General features: G+C 50.7%; 1 protein-coding gene across 2 annotated transcripts in view; it reads right to left on the minus strand.

Moving 5' to 3' along the window:
• Ptgis (prostaglandin I2 synthase) overlaps positions 1 to 24,969 on the minus strand; it is a 41,850-nt gene extending 16,881 nt beyond the window's left edge. The window contains exons 1-5 of one of the 2 annotated variants that reach the window (XM_008834855.3): positions 24,771 to 24,969; positions 15,186 to 15,309; positions 11,403 to 11,581; positions 10,456 to 10,599; positions 3,564 to 3,715 (exon numbers count right to left, since the gene is read on the minus strand). In XM_008834855.3, coding sequence (XP_008833077.1) covers positions 3,564 to 3,715; positions 10,456 to 10,599; positions 11,403 to 11,581; positions 15,186 to 15,309; positions 24,771 to 24,847 — 676 coding nt within the window. In that variant the 5' untranslated portion in view covers positions 24,848 to 24,969. Of the gene's footprint in view, positions 1 to 3,563; positions 3,716 to 7,958; positions 8,103 to 8,905; positions 9,101 to 10,455; positions 10,600 to 11,402; positions 11,582 to 15,185; positions 15,310 to 24,770 lie in introns of those variants that run through there. The other variant, XM_029564383.1, reaches the window with a different exon arrangement.
• Between the last annotated feature and the right edge of the window lie 558 nt (positions 24,970 to 25,527).

The following is a 25,527-nucleotide window of genomic DNA, read 5'->3' on the forward strand; positions in this document are numbered from 1 at the left end:
TGTGTGTGTGCATATGTATGCAGGTATACTCACCTGTGTCTATATGTATGTGTGTGTGTGTGCATATGTATGAAGGTGCGCTCACCTGTGTCTGTGTGTGTGCATATGTATGCAGGTACACTCACCTGTGTATGTGTGTGTGCATATGTATGCAGGTACACTCACCTGTGTCTGTGTGTGTGCATATGTATGCAGGTACACTCATCTGTGTGTGTGTGCATATATATGCAGGCACACTCACCTCTGTGTGTGTCTGTGTGTGCATATGTATTCAGGTGCACTCACCTGTGTGTGTGTATGTGCACATATGTATGCAGGTGCACTCACCTGTGTGTGCACATGTATGCAGGTGCACTCGCCTATTGTGTATGTGTGTGTGTGTGTCTGTGTCTGTGTGTGTCTGTGTGTGCGTGCATATGTATGTGGGTACACTCACCTGTGTCTGTGTGTGTGCATATGTATGCGGGTACACTCACCTGTGTCTGTGTGTGTGCATATGTATGCAGGTACACTCATCTGTGTGTGTGTGCATATATATGCAGGCACACTCACCTCTGTGTGTGTCTGTGTGTGCATATGTATTCAGGTGCACTCACCTGTGTGTGTGTATGTGCACATATGTATGCAGGTGCACTCACCTGTGTGTGCACATGTATGCAGGTGCACTCGCCTATTGTGTATGTGTGTGTGTGTGTCTGTGTCTGTGTGTGTCTGTGTGTGCAGGTCAGAGCTCTCCAGATGCTGGTGACTCCATCTATTGCTCTCCACCTTAATGTTTTAAGGTTTTATTTATTACTTTTATTTCATGTGTATGACTGTTTTGTCTGCGTGTGTGTAAGTGCACCATGTGCATGCAGTACCTGCAGAGGTCAGAAGAAGATGTTAGATCCCCTGGAACTGGAGTTATAAGTTAGCGGCCATGTGGATGCTGGGGAACCTGCGTCCTCTGCAAAAGCAGCCAGTGCTCTTAACCGCTGAGCCCTCTCTCTAGCCCCACCACCTTATTCCTTGAGTCAGAGCGCTCACTGGACCTTTGGTGATCCGTTTGAATTCCCCTCACCCCCTTAATGCTGGAGTTACAGGCACATCTCCCATGCTAAGTTCAGTCACAGGCAATGTGGCTGTGAACATCTATGTCTGTTGCCACATGTATTTCTGTAGGACCATTTCCTAGAGGAGAGACTATGGGAGGAAACAATCTACATTTGATGTTTTGCTGGGAATTTGCCTGGTTGGTTTTCTAGAGTGGCACCTGCACACAATCCACAAGGTCTGGGAACTGCTTGGCCCGCAAGTCTCGGCCCACAAGTGAGGGCAACTGTCCTCCAACACTGCCACCTGCTGCCCACGCTGGGGCATGCAGCCTTCTAGATGCAGAATGCCTGAGGTGCCCTGTCTCCCGGGCTCAGGAGAAGGAGGGTACCAAAAAACACCAAACTCAACTTTTTCTAGAGAAGCAACTGGTGCTGGGCTGGGACATGTGTTGAACAGGCCAGATCTTGCGACCTGACAAAGTGTGTGTGCCGCTGGCTCTGCCACCTACCCAAGGTGTCTGACAAGTGATTTCACCTCTGTGAGCCTCAGTTTTTCCATCTGCAACAAGGGTATCCCCAGGGATTGGATTGGACAATGAACTGTCTCTGAAAATATAATAATATGCATGTGTGCACAGCTCACAGAGCAGAAATGCCAGGGCCATGGAAACTAAAGGATGTCTTGGCACGGCAGGCAGGAAGGTGAGCAGGAAACTGACGCCCTTCTCTGCCCTCCACCTTGGCAAGAATTTAAAGACTGATGACTGCATGCTTGAAGCCCTGTGAAGAGATGAAAGTGGAAACAGAAAGTTTCCAGCCTCTGTCCAGCAGTCTGGCAAACCAGTGGGAAGATGCAGACACCTGTGAGGAACAGCAGGTGCTTTGCCTTTGGTTAGGCAGAGAGACTGCCCCTGGGCTTCGGAAATGATGGCCAGGTATGATGATGTACCCCTTAATCCCAGTTCTTGGAAGGCTTGGGTAGGAGGAACCCAAATCAAGCTCAACAGCCTGAGTTTGAGCCTCAAAACTCACATGGTGGAACGTGAGAACTGACTCCCGCAAGTTGTCCTCTGACTGCAACACATGCTATAGCATGCGTGTGCCCATACATATGCACACAGATAAGTAAATAAACATAACTTTAAAAAAATGTTACAAATAGGCTGGACGTGGTGGCGCATGGCTTTAATCCCAGCACTCAGGAGGCAGAGGCAGGTGGATCTCTGTGTGTTCGAGGTCAACCTGGTCTACATAGTGAGACACTGTCTCAAACAAACTAAACTAAAAATAAAAGAAATGAGAATATGTGTGCCCCAAAGACACACACAAGAATGTTCATAGCTAATTCATAACACATAAACTGTAAACTACTCAAACACCTATCAACCAGAAAAATGGATGCACATTTTACTCTAATGAAAACTATACAGCAACAAAAAATAACCATTAAGACATACAAGACTTGGATGAATCTCACAGAATCATGTTGGGTGAAAGGAGGCAGACATAAAAAGGCACACACTGTATGGTTGTGGTTATCAGCAGGTCAAGAAAAAGCCAAATGGTTCTGCGGTTAAGAGTTCTGGCTGCTCTTGCAGAAGACCCAGGTTCAAATCCCAACACCCAAATAGCAGCTAAAAACCATCTGTAATTCCAGTTCCAGGAGATCTGATGCCCTCTTCTGTCCTCCTCAGGCACTGCATGACACAGGTACACGTAAATACATGCAGGCATAGCACTAATACACTAATAAAATAAAGATAATTTTTTTTTAAAAAAGGCAAAACTAACCAGGATGAAGCACCTGGCTAGTCATGGGTATGAAAAGTTTAGATCTTCCCTCGGCTGCACACGAGGGTAGTTCTGTGCACGTAAATTACACCCTCATAAAGAGCCCTGAAAATAGACAACAATAAAAGTACACAACTGTGCAGGGTGTGCATGCTCATGAATCTTGATTAGAGAAAGCTCTGCCAGGATGCACTCCAAACTAGAAATAGTGGCTATCTCTGTGGAGAGTGGGCTGGATATGGGGGAAAATTAGAGAGCTCTCTTACTGGTTCCTCAATTTTTCTATATGGCTTGAGTTTCTTATAACAAGGAGGAAAATAAACTTGTGAAAAAAAAAAAGTGAAATGTGCCGGGCGTGCTGGCGCGCACCTTTAATCCCAGCACTCAGGAGGCAGAGGCAGAGGCAGGCGGATCTCTGTGAGTTCAAGGCCAGCCTGATCTACATAGTGAGTTCCAGGACAGCTGGGGCTACAGGGAGACCCTGTCTCAAAAAGACCAAAAAAAAAAGCCATCTTAAAACAAGAAAAAGAAACACAAGGATCCTCAGGCCCCACTCTAGATCTGCTGAAACCCCAGCTCTGCTCCCAGCTCCATTTGCGAGCCTGCAGGGTGACAGGGACCTTACTACCCCCAGGACATTAGGATGTCCCTCCTGTCTATCCCCTGGCTTCTTGGGGGCAAAGACCATCCAGTCTTGGTATTAGACCCACTACCCACTTCTGCTGTGACAGTGCTTACCCACTGACAGGGAGCCTCGAGCCAATTTGGGGAGAAGCAGATCCAGTTGGCGGAAGGTGTGGAAGACGTCAGCTGAGTGGGTACGGTCCTGGGCCTGGCTCTCATGGGTGCGTGGCGAGGCCTCCACTCCATACAGAGTCAGGTAGCCAGCTCTAAGAGAGACAGCAGCAGGTCAGGTCCTCCCTGGGTCTCTATGGCAGCCTAGAAGTTTCTAACGTTACTGCTGTGTGCTGGGGACTGCTCTGCACACAGGGAATCAGCTTTAAACAAAAGACAAGAGTGGAGCTTGATGGTGCATGCCTGTAATTCCTGCACTTGGGAGGCTGAGGCAAGAGGATTCCTTCTAGTTCAAGGCCAGTCTGGGCTACATAACGAGTACCAAATCAGCATGAGCTATAGAGTGAGATCGTGTCTCAAAAAATGAAACCAAAAAAGTCCCTTTGCCATGGAGTAGACCTTGCAGGGAGGGGGGTCAACAAACAAGAGATGCTGATATTCAGAGGTGCAAAGCCTGGGTTGGGAAGCAGGTGGAGTTGTGACAGCATTGCCTACCATGGAGAGGGCTCACAGTGAAACTGTGATGACCACGAACCAGCTACAGGAGCAGAAGGAAGGGGTTCCAAGCAGAGCAAACAGGAAGTGCAAAGGTCCTGTGTCGGGGGGAACTACAGCACTGAAGGGTGCCCAGGAGGTGGGAGTTGGGGGAGACCCTCTCTGAGAGGGCCTGAGCAGGATTCTTGGGGGTGAGGGGAGGAGTAGGGTTCTGAAACCTGGGATGTAAGAAGAGGTGAGGCGAGGGTGTTAGGGCCGAAGGCACAGTCTGCGTAAAAATCCAGCAAGCAACCTGGCCTGGCCAGAGATCTGCTGGTGTCACTGGAGTTGGAGTGTGAGCAGATGGGAGAAGGCAGAGAGCAGTGGGGGTGGGGGTCAGGCTGGGGTGAATTATGATCAGGCAGCACAGGGCAGGGACAGTGTGCAGCACAGGGCAGGGACAGTGTGCAAAGGTTGTTAAGAAACTGGGTTTTATGCTGGGTGTGGTGGTGCATGCTTTTAACCCCAGCACTCGGGAGGCAGAGGCAGGTGGACCTCTGTGAGTTTGAGGCCAGCCTGGTCTACACAGCAAGTTCCAGGCCAGCTGGGGCTACAGGGAGACCCTGACTCAAAAAGACCAGAAGAAAAAAAATGAAAGAAAAAGAAACTGGGTTTGGGGTGGGGGCTGGAGAGATGGCTCAGTAGTTAAAAACACTGGCTGCTCTTGCAGAAGACCTGGGTTCAAGTCCCAGCACCCACATGATGGCTCAGAATGGTAATCCCAGTTCCAGGGGATTGGAAGCCCACTTCTGTCCTCCACAAGTACTGCATGACGTGGATGCATTTACATACATGCAGGCATAGCAATCATACACATAAACTCGGCTTAACTGCACCTAGTGACACAGATCTGTAATCCTAATCCCAGCTACTTAGGAGGCTGAGGCAGGAGAAACATGAGTTCAAGTCCAGCCTGGGCAACTCAGTAAGATGATATCTCAAAATATAAAATGAAAAAGGGCTTGGGGTGAGTCCCAGGGTGGCATGCAGGATACCTGGGTTCAGCGGCTAGGCTGAGCTTTGGCAGGGAGATCTGAGAACAGGGTGGGGCCAGGTACAAAGGATGAGCCATGGGAGCTGGTGTGTCCTTCACACACACAAACCTGCACATGTACACACACCCCACACCCTCCCAGGAGCCCCTCAGGGGAAACATGTGCATCACCAACTACTTCCTTGATACCCCAGGAATCCAGAACCAGCCTGGGGTGGTCTGGTCCTAGGAGGGAACTGCAGGTTTTCACTTTCCCCACAGGGAAGGGGCTGGGCATGTGCAGAGATGACCCTGAAGTCCAAACCCTCCCTACCTCACCTGCCTGAGCTCCCCTAGTAATGGGTCTCACAGGAAGGGTTTCCCCACTTGGGAGAGGGGAGAAGCCCCTCTACCACATGGGACAGGCAGCAGTAAGCCTTCCAGAGATGATGGGTCAATGGACGTGTGGGTAGATGGGTTGATGGAGGAACAGGTGGACAGATGGGTGGATGAATGGATAGGTAGATTGAATAAATGAGTGGGTAGATGAATGGACAGTGGCTGGATGAATGGATATAGATGCATGGATAGATGGGTAGGTAGGTGGATAGGTGAGTGGATGGGTGGGTGGATGGATGGATGGGTGGATGGGTGGATGGATGGGTGGGTGGATGAATAGATGGATAGGTGGATGGGTAGATGTGGGTGGCTGGGTGCAGCAATGATGCATTGAAAAGACAGATAAATAGAACTTACTTCTAAGAACTCTAATGATGAGAGAAAATGACAGGCTGTCACAATTTTGACCAGAGTCATGCAGGCCACCATTCCATTTCCCCTCTGCACCCCAAATGCCCTTTCCTGCCCAGCCCCAGCTTCTGTGGGCCTCAGGAATAAGTCTCCAGAGTCGGGGACTCATACCTGCTCCTCCCTCTGGGGTAGCAGGAGGCCTGCTTCCCAGGGAACAGCTGGGCTACTCCTTCAGAGGCCAAGCTCAGCCCTCCTCATGCCCCAACCTCGGCCCCAGCCTCAGCCTTAGCCTAGAAGTTTCTCTCCCTTTCCTCTCCACACAAGGCAGCCCTCCCTCACTATGGCTCTGGGCGGAGGTAGGAAGGTGCAGCCCGGGAGCTGAGTCAGTTCACCCAGGCACTTGCATGGGTCCCAACACTTTTGGCCACTAGGTGGTGCTCATTGCCACAAACTAAAATACAGCTGGCCAGAGCCAGGTAGGAGGTGGAGAAAAGGACCTGGATCTTGAGCTGGTGGTCTTAAGACTTGACATGAGAGCCACTTGGATGTGGCCTCCCAGCAGGGAACCAAACTGTAAAGACCTGGAGGGGAGCCCACTGTTCAAGGGGCAGCGAAGCATCTGGGGATCTAAGGAGGACAGAATCGAACTTTGGATGAGACTATAAGAGAGGCAGGGCCAACATGGGACAGGCTGGGAGGTTTAAGTGACAGCACCCCACAGATTGGGCTGTGGGGACCCAGACCCCACACCTGCCTCCTTGAATCCTACATACCCATTTCCTTTCTCTTTCAGGGACCAGGTAGCTGCAAAGACCCAGGGTACCACACCAGGTGGTGGCAGGAGCTCATGTCAGGCCCAGGCCCTGCAGGCACAGGTGTGTAGGTTGACAGGAACACAGGGAGGAAAGAGGGTCCCACTGACAGTGTGTCCAAGAGCAGCCTGGTGACCCTAGCAAGGGACTCTGGGTCTTGGTTTTTGCATCTATCAAATGGGCTGTGTAAATTACCAGCTCACAGAGCTAATAAGAAGATTGAGTTTACCCACCAAGTCCACACAGACATACTCGTGCCAGCAAATGGCCCTTTATTCAAAATTGGGGGAGTCAGAATGTCTTTTCTTTCCTGTAATGACACCACTAATTATTGAGAAGTTGTCCCCCACTGCTCACATGTACAATCCTCCAACCCACCAACACCCTGTGCTAAACGTAATCAGCTGGTCCCATTCACTTGGTCTCCTGAAGCCACTGCCCAGGCCGCCACTGCATCCCATCTGGATGACTCAGTATCTCCTAGAGCACCCTCTGCCAGGCTCTTACCCCACAGCCCCACGTACACGATTGTTAAGCTCCAAAATTAGATGGCATCAGGTCCCTGTGCAAGTCCCAACGGAACCCTGCCTGCTGAGCATACATTCCAGAACCTTCCCCCAGGCTCTGAGAGGAGTTCTGCAGGCTCCTCTGTCTCTGCTCCCTTGGCCTCTGTGCTCCAACAACACTAGCCCCCCCACCCCAGCTTCTTCCTACCCAGGGCCTGTTTTCTCCACCAGGGACTTGGCACAATGGGGACCCTGAAGCTAGACCTCAGATCTAGGCTGAACGAGCCCCCCAGATGCCAGCACTCTTTCTCTGGATCTCTGCCATCTCATCTCAGGCATGGGAACTTCACTGTGTCCCCTGCGAGGACCCAGCACAGTTGAACCAAGGCGCACATGGTTGCACTGTTTTGACTACACATTTATCAGGTCTGCCCGAAGGCCAGGGTCCCTGGTTACTCTCCCAAGCATCTCCTTTGCTGACCTGTGGGAATCAGTCTGGAAGTGGCCACACAAACGAAGCCTGCTAGGCTGTCCCACTGTGAGGAACACACAGGGCCCTTTTGCAGCTGGTGTCTGCTTTTCAGCTTGGGTCATGTCAGATAAATTTGGGGTCCCACCTGCACCACATCCTGCATTCTGCTTTGAGCATCTCCATCAGCACCGGACCCACAGGGTCCTCATGGTTCCCTGGTCCACTGCCCATGGCTTTCACAGGTCCAATGGGCTGGGCCCCCACCACGACAACAGGAGGTCATGGGCTCACCTGAGTAGGGAGTTGTAGGCGAAATCAAGGAGGCCCGTCTCATGCCAGCCACTGCCCACGTCCGTGGGGTCACCCAGCAGGATGGTGTGGAGGTTGGTGTACATAGCTTCCGTGAGTGCCTGCAGGTCTTTGTGCATGAGTGTCCTGAGGCCAGCAACAGAAAATGAGTTCAGCCACCTCCTTCCTCATACCTCAGGATCTCAGAGCTCAAGTTCCCCACTAGAAACTGGTCCCTCAGAAGACTGACTTAAGGAAGCCATGGCCCCTGGCAGCAGCAGCTATCACATCCTACATGTATGTGCTCAGCATAAAGATGGCATGTGAGAACACCAGCAGTTACCATGAACACACTCGTTTTATGATAGACTCAGGCACCGAGGAGAGAGCAATGGGGCAGTCTGTCCTTGCCTGGTGCACAGAGGAAGAGCTGGCTGGGACACCTGTTTGGACAGTCAAGGCCCATGGAGGGAGACTGCTAATAAGACACAATTCCAGACAGACAGGACATGAGGAAAAGGGAGTCAGAGCCGGTCTCCTGAAGAGGACCTGGGAGATGCAGTCTGGGGGAGCAAGTGACAGCAGTTAGGGGTCCCTGACTCGGGGTCTATGCTGAGCTGAGACTGAGGAGCTGATCAGAGCCCAGGATGGAAGGGTGTCTGTCTGTGTAAGGCCCCTGGGTGCCTGTGTGGACACCAATGCCATAAGGGGCCGCAGGTGACCAGAGTGTGCAGGGACAGTGCCCTACCCATGGACCGTGGCAGAAACCAGAACCCACAGGCCTGGGCTGGACAGAGGATAGGGTGACATTTGTTTTTTGAAAAAATTTTTTACTTGGCAGTGGCTGTGGAGCCAAGTACAACCCATTCAGGATTTGGGCTGTGAGGTGGAAGACCCCAGCCTGACCCACCCACAGCTGGACCCACCCACAGGCCCGCTTGGGTGCTCACGGCTTCATCTTGGCCTTCTCCTCACTGGGGTTAAAATGCGGAAGCTGCACATCAAAAATCCTTTCCATGAGGAAGATGGCATAGGTGTGGAAGTCCAGCCTCGTCCTCGGTTCCCACACCACCATGTCGTAGGAGTGTGGGTCCAGGAGGACGGTGACGTATCTGCCACCCACCAGCACCTACAAAAAGATGGAACAAAGGCAGCTCCAGTGGTCAGGAATTCTCAGTGCTGAGCAAGCACTGGCCCCAGAGGCACTTGGCCAACAGCATTCTTACCTGCCCCTCCCATCTGTGATCTAGGGGATGCTGCTCCCCCATCTACAGCTGCAAAAGTAAGGCTTACAGAAGGGCCAGCCTGCCCAAGATCTCCGTGCCGAAAAGCAATAGAGCCAAGACCGGAGCCAGGGCCTTTTTAAAATCTAAGGTTGTAGTGCAGGCCTGTCATCCCAACTACTCAGGAGGCTGAGGCAGGAGGATCCCAAGTTAAAATCTGCCCAGACTACAGAGTCAGTTTATGGTCAATCTAGGCAACTTAGTGAGACCATGTCTCCAGATGAAAAGTGAAAGAGGGGCTAAAGACATAGCTCAGTGGTACAGCACTTGCCTAGCATGCAGGAAGCTCCCGGGTTCAATCCCCAGTACACCCTGCCACATACACAAGTGGGTGCGTGGATAGATGAATGGATGAGTGGATGGATGGATGGGTGGGTGGATGGATAGATGGATGAGTGGATGGATGGGTGGGTAGATGGATAGATGAGTGGATAGATAGGTGGATGAGTGGATGGATGGGTGGGTGGATCGATAGATGGATGGGTGGATGGATAGATGGATGAGTGGATGGATGGATGGGTGGATGGAAGGATGGGTCGATGGATGGATGGGTTGATGGATGGATCGGTCGATGGATGGATGGGTCGATGGATGGATGATGTATGGATGGATGGGTCAATGGAAGGATGGGCAGATGGATGGATGGGTAGATGGATGGATGGGTAGATGGATGGATGATGTATGGATGGATGGGTCGATGGATGGATGGGTAGATGGATGGATGGGTCAATGGAAGGAGCCCCCCAGATGCCAGCACTCTTTCTCTGGATCTCTGCCATCTCATCTCAGGCATGGGAACTTCACTGTGTCCCCTGCGAGGACCCAGCACAGTTGAACCAAGGCGCACATGGTTGCACTGTTTTGACTACACATTTATCAGGTCTGCCCGAAGGCCAGGGTCCCTGGTTACTCTCCCAAGCATCTCCTTTGCTGACCTGTGGGAATCAGTCTGGAAGTGGCCACACAAACGAAGCCTGCTAGGCTGTCCCACTGTGAGGAACACACAGGGCCCTTTTGCAGCTGGTGTCTGCTTTTCAGCTTGGGTCATGTCAGATAAATTTGGGGTCCCACCTGCACCACATCCTGCATTCTGCTTTGAGCATCTCCATCAGCACCGGACCCACAGGGTCCTCATGGTTCCCTGGTCCACTGCCCATGGCTTTCACAGGTCCAATGGGCTGGGCCCCCACCACGACAACAGGAGGTCATGGGCTCACCTGAGTAGGGAGTTGTAGGCGAAATCAAGGAGGCCCGTCTCATGCCAGCCACTGCCCACGTCCGTGGGGTCACCCAGCAGGATGGTGTGGAGGTTGGTGTACATAGCTTCCGTGAGTGCCTGCAGGTCTTTGTGCATGAGTGTCCTGAGGCCAGCAACAGAAAATGAGTTCAGCCACCTCCTTCCTCATACCTCAGGATCTCAGAGCTCAAGTTCCCCACTAGAAACTGGTCCCTCAGAAGACTGACTTAAGGAAGCCATGGCCCCTGGCAGCAGCAGCTATCACATCCTACATGTATGTGCTCAGCATAAAGATGGCATGTGAGAACACCAGCAGTTACCATGAACACACTCGTTTTATGATAGACTCAGGCACCGAGGAGAGAGCAATGGGGCAGTCTGTCCTTGCCTGGTGCACAGAGGAAGAGCTGGCTGGGACACCTGTTTGGACAGTCAAGGCCCATGGAGGGAGACTGCTAATAAGACACAATTCCAGACAGACAGGACATGAGGAAAAGGGAGTCAGAGCCGGTCTCCTGAAGAGGACCTGGGAGATGCAGTCTGGGGGAGCAAGTGACAGCAGTTAGGGGTCCCTGACTCGGGGTCTATGCTGAGCTGAGACTGAGGAGCTGATCAGAGCCCAGGATGGAAGGGTGTCTGTCTGTGTAAGGCCCCTGGGTGCCTGTGTGGACACCAATGCCATAAGGGGCCGCAGGTGACCAGAGTGTGCAGGGACAGTGCCCTACCCATGGACCGTGGCAGAAACCAGAACCCACAGGCCTGGGCTGGACAGAGGATAGGGTGACATTTGTTTTTTGAAAAAATTTTTTACTTGGCAGTGGCTGTGGAGCCAAGTACAACCCATTCAGGATTTGGGCTGTGAGGTGGAAGACCCCAGCCTGACCCACCCACAGCTGGACCCACCCACAGGCCCGCTTGGGTGCTCACGGCTTCATCTTGGCCTTCTCCTCACTGGGGTTAAAATGCGGAAGCTGCACATCAAAAATCCTTTCCATGAGGAAGATGGCATAGGTGTGGAAGTCCAGCCTCGTCCTCGGTTCCCACACCACCATGTCGTAGGAGTGTGGGTCCAGGAGGACGGTGACGTATCTGCCACCCACCAGCACCTACAAAAAGATGGAACAAAGGCAGCTCCAGTGGTCAGGAATTCTCAGTGCTGAGCAAGCACTGGCCCCAGAGGCACTTGGCCAACAGCATTCTTACCTGCCCCTCCCATCTGTGATCTAGGGGATGCTGCTCCCCCATCTACAGCTGCAAAAGTAAGGCTTACAGAAGGGCCAGCCTGCCCAAGATCTCCGTGCCGAAAAGCAATAGAGCCAAGACCGGAGCCAGGGCCTTTTTAAAATCTAAGGTTGTAGTGCAGGCCTGTCATCCCAACTACTCAGGAGGCTGAGGCAGGAGGATCCCAAGTTAAAATCTGCCCAGACTACAGAGTCAGTTTATGGTCAATCTAGGCAACTTAGTGAGACCATGTCTCCAGATGAAAAGTGAAAGAGGGGCTAAAGACATAGCTCAGTGGTACAGCACTTGCCTAGCATGCAGGAAGCTCCCGGGTTCAATCCCCAGTACACCCTGCCACATACACAAGTGGGTGCGTGGATAGATGAATGGATGAGTGGATGGATGGATGGGTGGGTGGATGGATAGATGGATGAGTGGATGGATGGGTGGGTGGGTAGATGGATAGATGGATGAGTGGATGGATGGGTGGGTGGGTAGATGGATAGATGGATGAGTGGATGGATGGGTGGGTGGGTAGATGGATAGATGGATGAGTGGATGGATGGGTGGGTGGGTAGATGGATAGATGGATGAGTGGATGGATGGGTGGGTGGGTAGATGGATAGATGGATGAGTGGATGGATGGGTGGGTGGGTAGATGGATAGATGGATGAGTGGATGGATGGGTGGGTAGATGGATAGATGAGTGGATAGATAGGTGGATGAGTGGATGGATGGGTGGGTGGATCGATAGATGGATGGGTGGATGGATAGATGGATGAGTGGATGGATGGATGGGTGGATGGATAGATGGATGAGTGGATGGATGGGTGGGTGGATGGATAGATGGATGAGTGGATGGATGGGTGAGTGGATCGATAGATGGATGGGTGGATGGATAGATGGATGAGTGGATGGATGGATGGGTGGGTGGATGGATAGATGGATGAGTGGATGGATGGGTGGGTGGGTAGATGGATAGATGGATGAGTGGATGGATGGGTGGGTAGATGGATAGATGAGTGGATAGATAGATGGATGAGTGGATGGATGGGTGGGTGGATCGATAGATGGATGGGTGGATGGATAGATGGATGAGTGGATGGATGGATGGGTGGATCGATAGATGAATGGGTGGATGGATAGATGGATGAGTGGATGGATGAGTGGATGGATGGATGGATGGATGAACGGTGAGTGAATGGATGGGTAGATGTGAAATAAATGCTAGCAGATTGACTGTAAATGGGTAGGCACATGGATAAATAGATAGTGGAGGAAGGATGGGTAAACTGAAGGCAAAATGGATGAGTACACAGAAAAAAGGAAAACAGAGGGAAGGAAGGAAATGGAGGTGTCAGGTGGATAGTGTCAGATGGGGAACGGAAAGACAGATCAATAAATCTGTTAGATGGATGGACGGGTGATTGCAGGTTGACTGGAAGTGACTACATGAGTGAAGGTTGGGGATGCGAGTGACAGCTAAGTAGTATCAGGTAAGTCTGAAGGATGAAAGTCGGGAACTGGAAGCTGGAAGTGTGAATGGCAGGAGGGTGAAGGGTGCTGAGGGGATGGATGGTCACAGAGGTGGGCAGCAGGGAGCACACAGTGGCAGATGCTGAATGGCTACATGGTGAATGTTGGGTGGGCAGTGGAGAGAAAGATGGGTAGATGCATGGAGGACGGATGGAAGCCAGTGGAGAGGCAGTCTAGGGAGGAATGGAAGCAGGATGAGTATTAGGCACAAGAGTGGAAGAATGCTGTGTAAATGTGGATGGATAGATAGATACTAGATAGATGATGGACAGATGCTATGTAGATGATAGATAGATGGATGCTAGATAGATAGATGATTGATAGGCAGATAGGTGGTAGATAGATAGATAGATAGATGATGGATAGATAGATAATAAACAAATAGATGATGGATAGATAGACAAACATATTAGGTAAATATATGGAAAGGCAGATGGATAAATGGATGGGTGGAGATGTGATGTCTAATCTTTACTGTCATCCTGATTGTACCGAGAAGGTGCTAAGAGACTAGTGTCTTAGTTTGTTTCTCCATTGCTGTGACAAAACACTCTGACCAATACCAACTTGGGAAGGAAAGGGTTTATTCAGCTTACAGCTTCCAGGTTGCAGTTCATCAGGGAGCCCAAGGTAGGAACTCAGGGCAGGAACCTGGAAGCAGGAGCTGGAGCACAGACCATGGAGGAATGCTGCTTATTGGCTTGCTCTCCTGGCCCCTGCTCAGCTTGCTCTCTTATCCAACACAGGCCCACATGCCCCGGGGGGGGACTACCCACAGTGGGCTGGGCCCTCCCACATCACTCAACAATCAAGAAAATGCCCCACAGACATGGCCACAGGCCAGTCCAATGGAGGCAATTCCCAATTGAGGGTCCCTCAACCCAGGTGTGTTAAGTTGACACTAAAACTATCCAGCACAACTAGTGAAGTCCACCCATCCCAGGTGTGTCTGTAAGGGCCTTTCCAGAGACCATTAGACCACAGGCTCTGCCCCAGTGACTGGGTTACTCTCCTGATGGATTCAGATGTGGATGAGAGGCAGGAGGCAGGACCTAGCTGGAGGAAGCAGCCCCTGGAGTGTGTCTTAGGGGATGTATCTTGTCCTGGCCTCTTTCTTCCCATTTTTTCCCCTTTCCTTTGCTTCCTGTCACCAAGAGAACAGCTTCTGCCACAGGTCCTACCTTCACCTTCCCACCAGTACCCACACTTACACCCACACCTTCCCACATCCACCCTACCACTACCACGTTGCCCTGCCCAAGTACAAGAGGCCAAACAACCATGGCAGAACCCTCTGAAACCATGAGCCAAAATAAACCCTTCCTCCCAGCCAGAAAAATGGCTCATTGAGTAAAGTTGCTTGCCACCAAGTCTAAAGACCTGAGCTCAATTCCTGGAATCCACATAAAGATGACTCCACAAAGTTGTCTGACCTCCATGTGCATCATGGCACCCATATATCTCCACACACATAATGATGGTGATAATAATAATAACTGTTTTAAAGTTTTTTTAAAACCCTTCCTCCCTTGAGTTGTATGTCAGGTACTTTGGTCCCAGTGACATCAAAGTCACTATCAGTCAGAAACAATCTGTGACTGACATTCAGGTATTAGGACAGAAGGCTGCTGAGATGTCAGGTAGAAAGGCAGACAGTGGATGCTCATGGAGAGACAGAGAAAGTGGAGGCTGAGGGGTGGGTGGAGGTCTTTGGATGGACAAACAAGTGTTGGTCAGGATACCAAATCCTGACAGCTTGATACTGGAAGACTCTAAAAGGCAGGCAGTCAAAGAAACATGGCATGTATAGTTGGAAAGACAGGGAGACAGGTAGAAAGCCAGCCTCCCTGGATGGGAGATGGATGGACAGGTCAGGGTGTGGGCAGATGTTGAAGGAATCAGTGGTTCCAGTGATGAACCAGCTGTTCACCCCTCCCTCCCAGTGGTACTCACTGTAAACACATCACCATGTTTCTCCTTCATCCTTGTGAGGAAGCTGGCAGCATCTCTTCCAAACTCCAACGCATGGCCCAGCCAGGGGATGCTGCCTGGGTCCAAAGGAGGCTCCCCTGGCCGCCTGCAGAAACCACAGAACTTAGCACCATGTGACAAAGCAAGAGAGTAGAGGTCATGGGAAGGTCAGTAGAGAGACAGGGCAGGCTTCCCCCTGGATGCACTGAGTGGATAGCTGAAGGTGGAAGGGGCCCTTGGGCATCTAAGAAGAGCTTTTAGGAAGACAGAGCAGCAAGGGCAAAGGCCCTGGGGTCAGGTGCTGTCAGCTCAAAGCATAGTAGAGAAGCTGCTGTGGGTAGACTGAGCAAGGGGAAGCAAGTGTGGCCAGGGAGGTCACGGGTGACACCCACATTGTGCAGGCAGTGGTGAGACTTTTTTTTTTTCTCTGAGTGAGATGGGGGCCCAAGAGGGTCTATGCAGGAGGGGTGAGGTTTGGTAAAGGTTTGAAGATCCTTTTGGCTGCTGTGCAGAGAAAGGACCCAGGGGTGAGGATGGAGAATGGGGAGCCAGTCAGGATCTCCTGCAGAGGCATCTCCCTGCCAGTGAGACCTTCCAGCACGCAGAAGGCCACAGTCTGCGCTCTGGCCATCTCACAGTCCCTCTCCTGCCCAGTCAGGTGGTAGAAGATGGTGGGGCACTAGCTTCAGCACTGACTCCCCTCATTGGCTCTGAACCTGAGGGCTCTAAGTGGCAAGAGTCCAACCATGGCCTGGCAGAAGTCCGAGAGCCAGGCTGGCTCAGCCCAGGTGCAAAGGTTACATCTGTGCTGTTCAAGGTCAGAGTGCTCTAGGAGAAGAATGTGGTAAGGCACTTGTGAGACCCTGAGAAAGGCAGACGGGTGATACCCACACTGTGTGTGACTTCCTTGTCATGGATGATGGGGCAGTTTTTTAAAACAAAGGTTCTCCCCAGTGGGCCAGACCTGATGGGGGGATGGGGCTCCTGGTGAAGAGATTCAAAGTAGGAGATGAATTTGGCATAAGGGACAGCTTCTGTGACTGGCTCTAAGAACAGAGAGGATTGCCACCGACTGCAGTAGGGACACGGGGATCACTGTCCTATATGGACTCTGCCTCCTGCCTCCATCTCTGTCTTCAGGACCGGCTCAAGGAGCCGCAGCAATAATTGCCTACCACCTGGATTCACACTGCACTGTGCCCTGCTCCTGGGGCAAGTCACATCCCATCTTTCACCCCCATGGGAGTGACAGTGAGCTAAGGAAGTCCCCGAGAGGTCCATTAGCCCCAGTCAGGACCCATCTGAGCCCTAGAATCATCAGAGCCACAGAGATGCAAAGAGCCCTAGACACCCATCTGCCAAATGAATGAGAGAATACATGCATTCACGACTGAGTCAGAGAATGAATGGATGAATGAATGAATGAATGAATGAGTGAATAAGTGAATGGATGAGTGAAGAGTGAATAAGTCAGTGAATCCTCACAGCTCTCCTCTCTATGATTTATCCACTTGCTCACCCAGTATGAAGTATAAGGCAGTCACTGCTCCGGACACTGGAGACGGAGCAAGGACCTGGGCAGAGGCTCTAAACCCATCAGGGAGTGAACAAAAGAGCTAAACTGGAAGTCAAACAGCCCAGCTTGAAGATGAATGAGCTGGCTGTGGGAGAACCAGGAGTCTGAGGCCAGCCTGGGCTATGGTGGGACACTGTGTCAGACCATGAGCCTGAGTCCAGCCTGGATTACATACTGAGATTCTGTTCCAAAAAATTAATAAGATAAATAAACCTACTAACTATAAAAATGCACAAAGGATTTGAGTAGGCCGTTCTCCAAAGAAGCCCAAATAGTCAGTGGGCACGAAAGATGAAACATAGTCACAACAAGGTACTATTTTTTTTGGAGGGGGGGTCTTTTTGAGACAGAGTCTCCCTGTAGCCCCAGCTGTCCTGGAACTCACTATGTAGACCAGGCTGGCCTTGAACTCACAGACATCCGCCTGCCTCTGCCTCCCAAGTGCTCCGATTAAAGGCGTGAACTGCCATGCCCAGCCAAGGTACCGTTTTATATACACTGATATGGCTGCATTATTTTAATTTAAAAAGAAAAATAAGTGTTGGAAAGGTTGTGTAGAAATTGGAACCCACATTGGCAGGTACATGGGTGTAAGTGCTTTAAAAGTCACCCTGGCATTCCTTAAACAGTTAAACATACTACATGACACTGCAATTTAGCCCCAAGAAGTAGAAACATGCATTCACACATAAGCATGTACACTGCTGCTCACTGTTCATAACAGCCATGGGGTAGAAAAAACCCCATGTCCACTGACCAACAGTGAGATAAACTAAATGTGGCATGACCATGCCATGGAGTATTATTCAGCCATAAAAAAAGAATGAAGCAGCAACCCATACTACAACATGAATGAGCCTGAGAGACACGATGGTGGGTGAAAGACTCCATAATCTGGACATCTGCAGTGGTTGCCAGGACGGCGGGGATGGAGAACTGGCCACCATCAGACTCAGGGTTTTACTGAGGGTGAAAATGTTCTGGAGTTAGTAATGAAGGTTGTTCAACCCCATTCATTAGTAGACTGAAATCACTGAGGCCCCTGCCTGGAGGGTTCCTGGAGAGGAACCGGGTTTCCATTTAGGCAGGTTGGCCGTGAGCCCACGCTCATGACGTTCCCTAGCCCCAGATCACTCCCAGTCAGCATCTTCACCCCCACTTTATGGGTGAGGAAATGGAGTCACTGGGAGCTGCTATCAGCAGCCTGCCCACACGTACAGCCTGAGATTTTCCTTGGGCCATATTTGGGACAAGAGGGGATTCCTCCTCCAGCTAACCCCATGATGGCAGAGGAGAAGAGAACCAGGTGTTATTTCTGGCTGCCTTCCTATTCTGCCCCAGAGAAACCCAAGAAGATGTGGACAAAGGCAGGAAGTGGGAGCCCAGGCGCCTGGCCCTGATGCTGCTGGCGGCTCCCCTGTGCTGGACCCCAAGCCAACCCAGGCCCAGCCACATTCCAGGGTGACTCAGCCTGTGGACAGCAGGGGCGAAGACGGCTCTATTTTAGAACCTGTGGTCTCCCAGGCTCCCTGACACTTACTCTTTTGAGGCATTGCCAGGCCAGGAGTGGAGGGAGGGAGGGACCTGAGTTTTGGCCATCCCATCCTGGATTCCAGGTTCAGATACCAAGACTCCACTTCTGATTCTCTGAAGGTTAATTCCCACTAGGTGGGGGCCGCTAGACTTTGCTGGTTCCTTACCCACAGATCAGGGGCCAGCCCTGCTATCTACCCTATGGCTCCCAGCCTCCCCTGAGCCTTTGTGAACCAAGGGAGGGAGGCCTTGGTGGCTGTCGCCCCTCTCTGGGCCCCTCGACCATGGTGTTCTCTCACTGGGTGAATGCTTCAAGACGGTGGGGACCCAGTGTTCCCTCCAGCTCTGGGAACCATGCCTGGTACATAGTCAGTGCTTAAAGAAAATGTGAAACATAAATGAACAGTACACAGTCAGGTTTCGGTGAGCAGGCCTTCCTCCCAGAGATCACCAGAGGGCGAAGGGGCATACGAAGGTAACATGCCTGACATGCAGTCCAGGTTCTGAAATGCCAAGGTCAGAGGCTGGCTTAGATGTGCAGTGTTAGTGGGCTGCCCAATCAATGCCTGTGCAGGGCTTGAGGCCCTGGGAGGATTTGCTGGATTTCTACTCTGTTAGACTGGAGTAACCTCAGCTTGCATTTAACCTGCTTAACCCAGACTTCCTCCAGGGCTTACCCACAGGCCCCTGAGGATTCCTGTCTGCCACTAATGGAGGGTCTCCTTAAATTATTCTATGTCGCTTCCCCTCACCATTAGAAAAAAGCAGGTGTGGGCTGGGTGTAGAGGCTCACACCTTTAATCCCAGCACACAGGAGATAGAGGCAGGCAGATTTCTTTGAGTTCATGACCAGTCTGGTCTACATAATGAGTTCCAGGCCAGCTGGGGCTACAGGGAGCTCTTGTGTCAAAAAAAAAAAAAAAAAGAAAACCTTTTTTTTTTTTTTTTTTTTTTTAACTGGTGATAATCATTCTCTTGAAATTGTATTTAGCCATGTGAGCGAGTAAGATCTTGGAGGAAGACAGCAGAAAGATCAGAGTTCCCAGGGTTAAACTTGGAGAAACTTCACAGCTTGTCATTCAAAAAAGGAGTCCATGATGGAGGCAGAAGTAAACTTGAAGAGGTAAGAAACTAATCAGGGGAGTGCATTGGGGTGGGCACTGCATAGTAAGAGAAATTGAATTGGGAAATTCTCACCAAAAGTAGCCATCTATGGGCCAGTGAGATGGCTCAGTGGGTAAAGGCACCTTCATCCAAGCCTGAGAACTTAAGTTTGATCCTTGGAACCCACATGGTGGAAGGACAGAACTAACTCCCAAAAGTCATCCTCTGACCTCTACAAGCACACTATGGCACACACATTTCCACACACAAATAAAAATGTAAAATGCTATGCCCAGCATGGCAGGGGTAAAGAGAATCTTTAAAGAGAGAAGGCTCAGCACGCGGGATAAACAGAACACTTAATTAGAATCTCAGGAGTGGAGGCTGGAAAGATGGCTCCGCGATTAAAAGCACTGGCTGCTCTTGCAGAGGACCCGGGTTTGGTTCCCAGCACCCACATGGGACCTAACAACCATCTATAACTTCAGTTCTACGGAATCTGACTCCCTCTTCTAACCTCTGTGAGCATTTCATGACAGAGGTGCACTTACATGCAGGCAATATACTCATACATATAAAATAAAAATAATTTAAAAAAATTTTGGGGGTCTTTTTGAGACAGGGTCTCCCTGTAATCCCAGGAGGCCCGGAACTCACCGAGATCTGCCTGCCTCTGCCTCCTGAGTGCTGGGATTGAAAGTGTGCATCACCACAGAAACTCCAGTTTTCTCTTTTCTTTCTTTCTTTTTTTTTTTCGTCTTTTTGAGACAGAGTCTCCCTGTAGCCCCAGCTGTCCTAGAACTCACTATGTAGACCAGGCTGGCCTTGAATTCACAGAGATCCGCCACTGTTTGCTCTAGACCTTGAGGTGGCCCACCACTGTGACTCGTGGCAGGTTCCAACGGCCTACAGCACTGCTCCCAACAGACTAGTTCTGGGCACACATGCAGTACCCAGTAGACCCATTATCTTGACTAGCAAGGACTAAATGAGGCACAAGAGATGCCTCAGTAAACTTCTGCAGTCTTATCTTAGTGATTTATGTACTTGGAGCAGCCAAGCGCTACTACAATTATGTAAAGTATCATTATCAAGTTGAGTTTTTAAAGAGACTTTATTTCTTTATTTCTTTATTTATTTATTTATTTATTTGGTCTTTTTGAGACAGAGTCTCCCTGTAGCTCCAGCTGTCCTGAAACTCACTATGTAGACCAGGCTGGCCTTGAACTCACAGAGATCCGCCTGCCTCTGCCTCCCGAATGCTGGAATTAAAGGCATGCACACCGCACCTGGCAGTAAACCTTTTTTTAAAAGATAGTTTGGAGGGCTAGAGAAATGGCTCAGCAGTTAGGAACACTTCCTGCTCTTTGCAGAGGACGCAGTTCTCAGCACCCACATGGCAGCTAACAACCATGCATAACTGCAGTTCCAGGGGAGCCAACACCCTCTTCTGGCCTCTTTGAACACTGCAGGACATTGGTGTGTGTGTGTGTGTGTATATATATATATATATATATATATATATATATACATACATACAAACAGGCAAAATACTCATACACATAAAATAAAAATAAATAAAATATTTTTTTAAAGAATTCATTTTTCTACTCTTCAGAGGATCACGGAATTGAGATTCTCATTTTTTTACACGCATTCTGAAATAGTTAAGGGCAAAATATCATGGCATCTGTGATTTTTTTTAAACAATTGACTACAGGATTGGAGAACTGGTTCAGCAGTTAACCATCACCCACATGGTTCCCAGCACCCACATGGCAGCTAACAACCATCCATAAGTCCAGTTCCATGGGATCTGATGCCCTCTACTGACCTCCACAAGCATTGCACAACACGAGTGCACTTACATGCAGGCAATACACTCATACACCTAAAATAAAATTGACTACAGAATCAAGATATGGCAACAAGGGGGTCTTAAATCATTTCTTGTCTGCATAGCTGAACCTTCCATACCTCCAAAGCTTACAAAGAAAAGCACGGGACTGCGCACGGAGAGATCTGGGACACACACACACCAGGGTCCACCCCAGCTCCCCACCCCAGCTCCCTTCTGCCTTTTTTCCAGTGATTGCTTATTCGCTCTTTATTTACATTACTTACATGTCCTTGAAAGGACATCATGACATACATGGAACTTAAGATGCACAGGAAAGAGTTCTTGCTTCTTTGGTTTGTCTCTGTTTCCAGTAGGTGGTACAGCCAGACCTAGGGCAGCACCACACAATGGGAACAGAACAAATATTTGTTGGTGACTAAAACTCTGTGACCTGTTCCAATTGTTTAACACTATGTTGTGAGACTCTTTCTGACAATAAAAAAAGGGGGAGAGGGCTGTTGGGTTTTGTTTTGTTTTGTTTTTACTTAGACAGGTTCTCCCTATAGCCCAAGCTGGCTGGAACTCACTAAGTAGACCAGGCTGGCCTCATCTCACAGAGATTCACCTGCCTGTGCCTCCCAGTGCTTGGATTAAAGGTGTGTGCTACACCTTTGTTTGGGGTGGGGGGGTGTGGGGGTAAGGGGTGGGGGGACTGTAAATGCTAGAGGCATTTACTCAACGCTGTAGTTTAGTTTTTACTGGAACAAGTATGAACTGTGGAGTGCTGGACAGATGCGGAAGATAATTCCTGTGTGATCTAGGGAAGGTCATGTAAGCCTCAAGCCTCAGCTGTAAGATAGGGTGGTAGAAATCACCCTGAAGTTTGGTCAGGAGAAAGGAATGGGGCAGGGCAGGGGAAGCCTTGCGTATTTTCCACTCAAACTCTGGGTCACTGTCTACGCAAGTCTTTCCAGCACTCGCCTACCCATCCTTCCTTAACACTGTTTGGTTCATAGCTCCCTTCCTTATCGTCTGGGATTTCTGAGTGGTCAGATCAGCAACTCGATGTGAAGAAAGGGCAAAGATTCATCTTTCCTGGGAATGAAATTTTTCCATAGTCCAGAGTTTTAATCGGGGAAGAGCTTGAACAAGTTACGTGGCCTCTCGGAACCTCTGCAACCAGAGTGCCACTAGGTAAGTGGGGAGGGGACGTGCGACTACCATCCCCCAGCTGCCACTGGCTCCCATCCCCACAGCTCCGCAAGTCTCCTCATGATCTTCCTCGATACTCAGAGGTATAAAAACAAAAGTTTCATCCTGACATAAGCTCTCAGACTGTTGGTCAACAAAGGTCAGAAGAAACAGCATTTGTGGGGTGGGGGTGTCCCTCCTCTCCGGCCACTCCACTCTGCCACCATCTTTATCGTCTGCCCCACTTTAAACACTGGGAAACTGGGGCAGAAAACATTAATTCCCCCCACAGGCGGGGACCTTCCCTCAGATTAGAACGTCCAGAGCTCAGATGTCCAGACTCCCAGAATCCATCCTCTAGCTGTCCCACCTGCCCCAGGCAACGCACAGGTCACAGGCCCCTGCAGGCAAACCACAGTTCAGTATATGAAACACAGAAAGTTCTAGAAGTAGGGCCGGTGAGATGGCTCAGTGGACCAAGGTGCTTGCCACCAAGCCTGACGACCAGAGTCCAATCTCAGGACTCACATGGTAGAAGAAACGAACTCCTACAAGTTGTCCTCTGACCTCCACATGCACAACTAAAATAAATAAATGTAAATTTTTTTTGAGACAGGGTCTCCCTGGAGCCGCAGCTGACCTGGGACTTGCTATGTAGACCAGGCTAGCCTCTACTGCACAAAGATCTGCCAGCCTCTGCCTCCTGAGTGTCGGAATTAAAGGCATGCACCACCTCACCTGACAAATAAATGTATTTTTTTAATATTCTATTATTTTTATGTGTACAAGTATATTGCCTGCATGTATGTGAGTGCACCCATGTCATGCAATGCCAGCGGAGGGCTTCGGATTCCCCTGGAACTGGAGTTAAGGATGGTTCGTAGCCGCCATGTGGGTGCTGGGAATTGAACCCGGGTCCTCTGCAAGAGCAGTCAGTGCTCTTAACTGCTGAGCCATCTCTCCAGCCCCAAATAAATGTATTTTTAAAAAGAAAAGAATGCTCTAGAAACAACTGAAAAGTCCATCTGGAAAATCCTTCTGGAAAGGAATAAAGAAATCCGTGCCTGAGCCCCACAGAGCCACGGACAGATGTCATGTCCAACATCATGAGTGAGGGAAACAGCTGTGGTAGCCAAAGTCACCCAGAAAGGCAGAGAGAGCCGGTTTCTTAGGGAAAACCCACTATTCCTTTGTAGCAATTGCTTTTCTTCTTTCTTTCTTTTCCTTTCTTTCAAATAGTAACAAACACAGTGTTCAGTTTCACCTGGAAAAGTGCCTGAAGGTTGAAGAAAAACATGGTGGGCTTGTTGGAAAACTCAACTCACACGATGTTTAAAAATCAAAGTTCCCAGTGTTTCTGGATTTTCAGGCACTGTAATGTAAACATGTTCACTGCCCTGTGTTATCACAAGTTCATGTCTGTGTGTGAGAGAAATTACTAAAATATGCATGTGGGGCTCTGGAGGAGTCTAACAACCACAGAGAACCCACTAGCTGCACCAGACCCTGGATGCTAACTGAGTCTGATGGGAACCCTCAGCATCTTAGGGTTAGCTAACAGTCCTGGACAAGCTGCTCTCAGATGTGATGAAAGTTCCAGAATATAAAAGGTGACCCACAAGAGCAGCATGGAAGGAAGTGTGATGACTCTGTGGTGTCAATCTCAAGCCATTCTGAAATAAAGTGGTTTTGTGTGTGTGTGTGCGTGCGTGTGTGTGTGTGTGCGTGTGTGTGTGTGCGTGTGTGTGTTTGTGTGTGTGTTTAAATCTGGAACGTTCCACCCAAACTGAACAACAGGAAAGAAAGGCCTGGGGAAGGGGAACTCGGGTTACAAGCTCCAGTCTTATCTACACCAGGCTTCGAATTTGTTTTAAGTCAGATGTGTTCTGTTCTTTGTACCATTCAAATTAGGTTTTTAAAACTTTACAAAAAGACCTGCTAGAGTTTAAAGAGGAGTTGTTAGTTTTCCTCCTAAATGGTGGAGTCTCCATGGGGTCTGGTTTTACCCCGTGGGACCCCGGGGGAGGGGACCCCCTTGGCGGGCCTCAGTTTCCCCGGGGGGATCACGGAGCCCTGTCACCCAAGAGCGGGGAAACCCTGGGGTCCAGTGTGGCCCTGGCCAGACCTCTGCGTCCTCCCCAGACTCAGCACTTCTGCTGGTAACAGGACCAGGAGGATGGAGCCACAGCGAGGCCGAGTGCTGCAGAGGAGGCCCTTGAGACGCTGCCCCGGTCCCACCCACGCACCATCCGCCTCACCTGGCGACCCTTCCCGGTCCCCATCCCACCCCGGCTGGGTCCCCGCGTGGCGCTGGGACACTCACCGTACGCGCCGGCGGCTCAGCAGGAGCAGCAGCAGCAGCAGCCCGGCCAGCAGGCCGAGGAGCGCGGCCCAGGACATGCCAGAGGGTGCGTGGCCGGAGCCGGTGCAGGTAGTCACGCACGCACGGTCCCCAGCCCCAGCCTGGCCCACGGCCCCCGCCCCAGGGGCCGGACTGGGATGGAGAGGGCGGAGCGGGGAGGAGGGTGGAGGGCAGAGGCAGGGGGAGAGAAGGCTTTGGGAAGGCGGCTCCCGGTGGGGATGGGAGGGGCGGAGAGGAGACTGGCCGAGGGCACAAAGACAGACTTTCCCGCCACGGTCCAGATCACTGCCCTCCTCAGGCCCTCCCCCGCCCACCCTGACCTGCTTTCCCACCTCGTGGTCGGGTCTGTGGATTTGTCCATCTCACAGGAGAACTAAGGCCACCCAGGATTGTCTCCAGTTCTGACTGGAGGGAGCACAGCTGTGGTCACAGTACCTGGCACTTAGGGAGCCAACCTGTGTGAGTGCAGGCCTGCAAGGGACCTCCCTTGGGTGACGCCTGGAGACCCCCATTTTCACCCTGGGAGGTCTTTGCCACCCGCTGCGCCTGAAGCCCAGTTCCTTTATCTGGAGACCTGAAGTCAGGGCTGTACTTACCTGGGAGCAATCCAGTCTGTCAGGAAAAGGAGATGGCAGGCTTTTATTTTGAGTGTTATAAAACAAGGGGGTTCTGGTGAAGCTAGGACCCCAGGAGGCCTGTGCTCTGGTACTTCCCACTG

The sequence above is a fragment of the Nannospalax galili genome, unplaced genomic scaffold (assembly GCF_000622305.1).
Source record: "Nannospalax galili isolate Female #2095 unplaced genomic scaffold, S.galili_v1.0 scaffold1037, whole genome shotgun sequence".
NCBI classification, from domain to species: domain Eukaryota; kingdom Metazoa; phylum Chordata; class Mammalia; order Rodentia; family Spalacidae; genus Nannospalax; species Nannospalax galili.